We start from the raw sequence: 7488 nt of genomic DNA, 5'->3' as shown, positions 1-7488 counted from the left end.
AAGTTAATAAAAAAAAAAAAGAGAGAAAAGAAAAAGCCCTTGTCAACATCAACTTAAATGGAGAGAAACTCAAAGCCACTGTATGAAAATCAAACAATTCATGGTTTTTCATTCCCTTAAATATACTCAATACAACAATAGAAGTCTTAATTAGAACAAGACAACTGGCAATTAACAGAATAAATACAGTAAATTTCAAAGAATTTTTATTTGCAGATAGAAAATACACATAAATTAGGTGAAAAAAATTCCTTGTCAGTTAATACATATAAGTTAGGTCATCTATTCTGTTCAGTCCAATGCAGACAGTTTCTCCAAAGAAAGTCAGTTGGGCTGTGCTTCAGGCCAGTTGATCTCCAAGTTTCCAATACATCAGATAAGAATCCACAACACAAACAGGGTAGATGTCAGTTAGAGTGTCCAAGACCCTAGTGCTGCCCTTTCCCTACACATCATTTTGACATATTACAGCTTTATTAAACCCCAAGCCATCAGGCTGCCTTTTCCCAGATTCACTGTTAATGTTCGAGTAATACTGTAGCCTAAACAGAAGTCAATGATTAAAACACTGGTTGTTGCTGTTGGAGGACAGGTGTAGGTCATAGCTGTCAAGTTCCTAAATTATCTTTCGACGTTTGAGTGAGGGCTCCAAGAAAGGACACTGTATAGAAGCCAGGGAACGAAATGCTTCCTCCACCAAGTGGGGATGTGACTCTACCATTGACTTCCAACCCAAGGTATCAGAGACTTCAGAAGCATGAAGTATAATGAAATCCATGGCCTTAGTCTTCAGGTGCTCTGTGCTATGGAAGTCAGCCAGGATGAGAGTGGATACAGCATTCTCCACACAGAGGTTCCTGCACAGGGCATCCTCACACATGACCTTCAAGTCCTGCAGGCCATACATGTCAGCAGCTGCCAACAAACGAGTGGCCATTGAGTGGCTGTGGAGGTGTGGTGCCTTCCCTGTGTAAATGAAGCCCATCATTTCCTTAAAGACATGCAGATGAATGTCGTGGATCTCAACGCGGTTTGTTAGGTTCTCCAGCATTTCATGTTCAAACATGGCTCTGAAAACTGGAGAGCGAGCTGCTAGGATGGCCTTGTGAGCTCTGAATTCCTGGCCAGCAACCACGAGGCTGCAGTCTGTGAAGATGAAATTCTCCCACAGCTCCCCTAGGTCATCAGACAACACCTGCCTTGGATCCCTGATTGCAGGTATCATGTTATGTTCAGGCCTGCTAAAGAAGGGTCCTACTATGCTCACCTTGCAGCACAGGGTGAGCTGGTCTTCAGGGAGAAGCCAGTGCCTATGGGAGAGGAGGAAATCACGAAGGATGAAGTTTTTGAATCCCCATAGTTGGTTTGGCATAAATCTTAAAACATTTGGCATTTTTGATATTTGATGTTTCTCTCCTTGGGCATTTATGATCCAGAACTGTACCTTTGCCAACACTGGGCTATCTGGACAACTGATCAACCACAGGTAAACAGACAGATAATCTTTGCTTTCTTCATCAAAACCATTTGGGTGTATCCTCAAACACCATTCCACTTCTTCATTGGCCTCAAATGAGAACACTGGGCTTGCAATATTTTCCTGAATTCCATCCATGCAAAATGAAAAGTTGCTAATGGTCCATTCATAGCAGAAATTCTGAACACTGCTATGTGTGTAGCCACAGCTCTTGGCTTCCAGGTCCCCTGACATGTCTTCTGGAGTTAGTTTGGAGGTTAAAGTTGATCTGAAAGAAGTAACAGAAGTTCCTTTTCACTCTCTAAGATACAATTATAGATACCCTTTAGATTTTATTTTCAATTGCCCCTTTTATATTCTTGGAATCTTCCATTTCTATGCAGGTTCTGTAGTTTTCCATATTTGTTCTACCGAAGATTAAACAGACCCACTATGACTGTTAAATCTCTCTCTCTCTCTCTCTCTTTTTCTTTTTCTCTCTCTCTCTCTCTTTGTCTCTGCTGTCCTGTCCTCTCTGTGTTTCTATCTCTCTCAGTCTCCACTATCCCCAGCCACTCCTGCCATGGTTCAATATATCTATTGACTCTTAAGTCTATAGTTTTGAATATTCTATCCAACTTTGGAAGTGTTTGCAAATGTGTATACCCTATCATTTCAATCATGTTGTATTAATCAGGGTCCTATAGAAAACATAAAGAATGAATTTCTCTATATAAATAAAAAGTGGATGTGTGAGAAATATCTTTAGGCAGAAGTCAAACTAATATAAAGTTGACTAAAGTCAATACTTACTATTCCACAAGGTTTGAAGTCTCAGGCCTTCTTCAGTATTGAATAGAATCCTGCAGAAGTAGGCTCAGATGCCAGTGAAGAAATGAGCTTGCTAATAAAATGAGAGCAAGCAGGCAGACTCACAGCTTCCTTCTTCTATGTACTTATATAGGCCTGCAACAAAAGTGGGGCCCAGTTAATAGTGTGTCTTCTAGTCTTAAGATCTGGATTAGTGGTGTATGTTTTCCAGCCTCAAAACTCAGATTAAAGGTCTGTTTTTCTACTCAAAGAGTCTGCAGTTGAACTTGATCTATCTATTTCAACTTAAGCTAAAACATGTTTAAAGGCATCCTCTCTTGTTGTTTAGGTTACTAAAGTCTATAGGTTGTCTAAATAGAAAGACATCAGGTAATCCTTCACCACCAAAATGATGTTTCATGACTGTGGTATATTGGGGTGGTGGGAGGGGTGGAGTTCCTGGGTTAGAAAAGAAAATAAAGGCCCTGCTACGAGTTTTGTCAGATAGGCTCCTGTCTGTTATTTGGGGGCAGGGGTTGGTAAAGAACTCTTCGAGGATAAACTGGAATGCAGTTACATTTGGGATGTAAATAAACAAAATGAAGAATGAAGAAAAAGAAACCAGTACAGAGAGAAAAGTGATAGGAGGCAGTTTTTCCAGGAGAGTTTTTCAGAGACCAGTTGAAGAGAGAAAAATGGAGACACAGGGAAAGACAGAATGATTCAGAGAACAAAAAAGGAGTTAGAAGAGTACAACAGTTGGTGAAAGTTAGTATGAGGAAAAGCAGAGCAGCTCAGGAAAAACTGAAAAAATACAGATTGAATCAGGTAAAATGGAGAAGAGTTTTATACCACCTGACCAGACCTCAGGGAAAAAACTAGTTAGGAGTGAATTATTCAGCTCTAAGTATCACAGGTTAAATTTTTTCTAGGCCTAGAATAGATTTTAAGAATCTAGAAGCTTCCAGCTCTAGGCCTAGGTTGACAGGTAGAGGGAGAAAACCTCAGAGATGACAATAAATTCAGATAATAATCGTTATTTTTACAATAAAACACTAGAAAGTATTCAGCAGCACTAAACTAGCTGTGACAGTTGAGCTGCTCCATGAGCAGGTCAAACCCTCTGCTCTGCATTCAGCAATAGAGGATGAATGAACACAGGGAAAGGAAAGACTACTTTCCCCTCAAAGAAACCATGCCCATTTATTTATCTCTTTATGTTTTTCTCTTTTTATGTTTTTTCTGCTGATACATGGCCATTTCTGCCAATTTCAATATATAACAAACCTTTGAGTTTCCTTCAGACAGAGGTGAGGCTTCAGCACCATCTTCGTTGGGGGCAGTCTCCTGAGTGACTGCCATCTTTGTTGTGGGCAGGTAAGGTTTTCCTATGCTATTGTTTCAGCACCATCTTAGATAAGGCATCATAGGACTGGTTGTAGCTTCAGTACCATCTTAATGAGAGAGTCCCATGACCGCTACCATATTTTGGTATAGGCAGTTACTTAAACACTGCCTCCTTACATTAGAACAGGCTTAGTGTCTCTAATTTCTATCCTGACTTGGTAAATCTTTATTTAATATTAGTTTAAAGATTTAGAGTGGTAAAGATTTAAAGATCACAGCATTAACGATTGCATAACTCAGATATGCTTAATAGATATTCATTATCAATCTTTTCAAAAATCTGATAAATGTAACCTTACATGTTTAAAGTTATTAGGACAGAGAACCAAAAGCATAGCAGTTACAACTGCCCCCCCCACACACACACCAAGGTCTCTGAGAAGAAAAAGGCACAGTGACAAGACTGCCTAGATTGTGGTTTGGTAAGCACTGAGAAACAGTGCCCCATTGCCTTGCTGCTGCCAGAGCTCAGCCTACACTGCTGCCAAACTGAGGATACAAGAGAGTTAAATGTCTCATATTGCATAGGACAACATGAGTCATTTTTCTAAAGTTCCCACTCCACAGGAAAAAGCTTTTCCTCTTCTGGGCCTAATGACCACACTGACTCTGCCTGAGTTGTGATGGAGACTACAGCGACCTGGGAAAACTATCTAGGTAGTAGACTATTGACCAGCCTCTGACATTTTAATTAGTGACATCTAGATTATAATTTATGTTTCTCAAATTTCTGGCTACATTTGTAGCTAGGCTAACTACAACTAGAAAACATACTTCTAGATTCTTAGCCAAGGTAATCTACCACATTATTACCTCACTGGTCAATTCATTAACTAGTTAAGACTACCAGATCTCTTAGCAAAAACAGAAAGGTTTGTGTGAGTCACAGGTTTCAGGATAACCTTCTTTTACTTCCTTTTCTAAACTCAGTTTCCGGTGAATAATGTTTCATATTTCCTCCTCTTATTATGCCTCTGCCCTAACAATAACCAATAGTGTTCTTATAAATTAGCCTAATCCTAATAAAACATTCCAGTATATGATCCAACTTTTATATTACAAGTTCAAATTTAAGTTACCTTTGATTGTCTTTGAACTAAAGACTTAAAGTGTTTCTTGTGATAAATCTATACAATCAGCTGTCATAGTAACAAATACAAGTTTCTTTTGGATATCTTTTAACTAGAAACTTACGGTGTTTCTCATGGTAAACTATATGATCAATTATCTTCAAAAGGTCATCAAATTTTCCATGTTCCTTTAATTTTCTTTTCAGTACATACTTCAAAATGTTTCCCATTATATTAAATTTATATATATTTAGTCTCCAAGACAGAAGTAAAAGCCCTTCTTGCTCCTTCTGTTACAGGAAAGGTTTTTGTCATCCCTAACCTCATCTTAAAGACTGCTCACTCTGTTAACAAATTTATCTATCCCTTTTGTAAGTTTATAAGCTCCAAGAAACACAATCAGACCTACCTCCCATGGACCAATCAGACTCTAACTGCATAAGTAACCTGTCAATCAATAGCCTAAGTTCCCACTTGTGACCTATTCCAGAAGGTTGGAGTCCTCTCCTGTTCCCTGGGGTTAGAACTTCCCTCACCCTCACGCAAACCACCAAGACCTAAGGGTTTCAAATATACACCTAAGAAAAATTCTTTTCTCCCAAACACACTTAACTTTATTCTCTACTATATATAATTTACTACTTTTATTATTAAATCCACCTCCACCCTCCACCCACCCACACATAATGTTTCAACATCTTATCAGGTTCAGGAATTTAATCTTAATCAATATTCATGATAGTTCCAGGGAAGCAACCTACATGTTCCAATCTACTCTCACAGATACACGCTCTTCAAACGGACCTGCTCCTTCTACCTACAGACGGTTCCACAGACCCTTGATATTGAGGAATCAATGAACTCTAAGATTGGATCAACATCACCATCCACATTTTCTTTGGTTCCCCAAAGACATATCATCCCAATGTCAGCAATAAGTAGTGAAAGACCATGATGACCCTATTCTTGTTCCACCATAGTCTCTCTCAAATTTTTCCTTTAATTTTAAATTAATCCATGATGAAGGAATATTATTAGCATTCCTCCTAGGCTTCACCCAACAGTTATATGGCAACATCCAGATAGGCATGACTCACTATAAAAAAGACTGTTTGCCCCATCCTTACTCTCTTATTCTCTTCCTCTTACTCTTCCTGATTCTTTAACCCCTTTCTCTGTCTCTCTGCCTTTCCCCATTCCCCCTCTTTCTCCATGTGTTCCTGCTGGCAACTCTGATTCTTTTTCTCTCTCTTTTTCTCTTCCTCCCTCTCTGACTCACACGGTCTTTCTATATGTATATCTGTCTTTTTCGGCCTCTACTCCCTTCTCTTCACTACTAGACTCACCTTCCTATGCTCTAAATAACCTTGATTCTATACTAAAGCTATACAAAGCATACACACACACACACACACACACACATATATATATATATATTAATAGTATTTCTATATCCATCTATCTACTGATCTATCATCTATCTATACTATCTATACTAAAACTAAACTACATCTAAACCATATAATAAAGTATATTCTATACAATGGCTGGTACCCCTGTGGAAAGGGATGCCTCAGGATGGGCCTAAAAGTGCAACCCTCTAACCCACACCACACCTAGTTCTAACAAACACATCCTGGCTCTCTTTTCATAAAACAAAACAGTTGTAATGTCGACCTATCAATGAGTTTCAAAAATGTTCTACATTCTTATTTCAAACATGTAGTAGTCAGGGGCCTATAAATAATGTATAGAATAAGTTCCTCTGTACGAATAGAAACTGGATATGTGAGAAAACCTTAAGGGTGATGTCCAGCTACTAACAATGGCTCAAGCCAGTACTTACTTCATCCACAAGGTTTCAAGTTTCAGGTGTTCTTGTTCTTCAGTGTATGATAGAATTCTGAAGAAGTAGGCTCTAATGCCTGTGATGAAATGGGCTGCTAGTAAGATGAAAGCACTCAGGCAAAGACACAAGGCTTCCTTCTTCCAAATGCTTATATAGGCCTCCAGCAGAAGGTGTGGCCCAGTCCTCTAGTCCCAAAATCTGGATTAAAGGTGGGAAATTTTCTTACTCAGGGCTCAGATTAAAGGCATGTTTTTCTACCCAAAGAGTCTTTATTTGAACCAGCTGTATATACTTCAAGTTACAAAAAAAAAGTTATGTATGCTGACTAGTTTTGGACTTGGCTTAATTCCAGAGTTAGTCTAGATGGGAATAGGAGTAGCTATCACCAGTGTACTTTGTGAACTGTAATCAATCTTCCATAAATGAAGGACTCCATGACATTTTCTGCAAAGCTTCTATTTACACTTGTGCTGGTCTTACATTAATTCCTTCTACAAACATCATCAGAGACGGGATTTGAACTTGTCAGAAGTCTGAGTGCTCACAAAATGGAGGGCAGGTGGAAGAACTCTTACATGGTAGGCAGAAAGCAGATCACCAAACCTCTGATGGTGGCTTTCTTCTATCCTGTATTTTAGTCCAATGAGACCCAAAGATCTTGTGGGGACTCCCCCAAATTTGGTTGGGGGGTCTTGTAATTCCCCCTCAAGAATTCCTCCTTAAAAATCTTTTCCCAGATTTACTTAAGGGTGTGGTTTAGGAATATCCTAAATACTTTTCAATTCAATCACTAACTGCCAGGATTCAGTTTATCAGTACCTAATAGTCTGCATCTTCTACAAGTGAGTTCTGACCTGTTCAGACTTGCAACTGCAGTGTTGCTCTGTTGGTCCTGA

General features: G+C 39.0%; 1 protein-coding gene across 1 annotated transcript; it reads right to left on the bottom strand.

Annotated features, from left to right (window-relative positions):
- Positions 1–608: 608 nt before the first annotated feature.
- LOC116895919 (TD and POZ domain-containing protein 2-like) lies at positions 609–1711 on the bottom strand. The gene is given in 2 exon segments (XM_032896994.1): positions 609–659; positions 662–1711. Coding segments are annotated over 2 exon segments (1101 nt in total).
- Positions 1712–7488: the final 5777 nt, after the last annotated feature.

This window comes from Rattus rattus, chromosome 3 (genome assembly GCF_011064425.1).
Source record: "Rattus rattus isolate New Zealand chromosome 3, Rrattus_CSIRO_v1, whole genome shotgun sequence".
NCBI lineage: Eukaryota > Metazoa > Chordata > Mammalia > Rodentia > Muridae > Rattus > Rattus rattus.
This window is presented reverse-complemented; position numbering and strand designations above follow the sequence as displayed.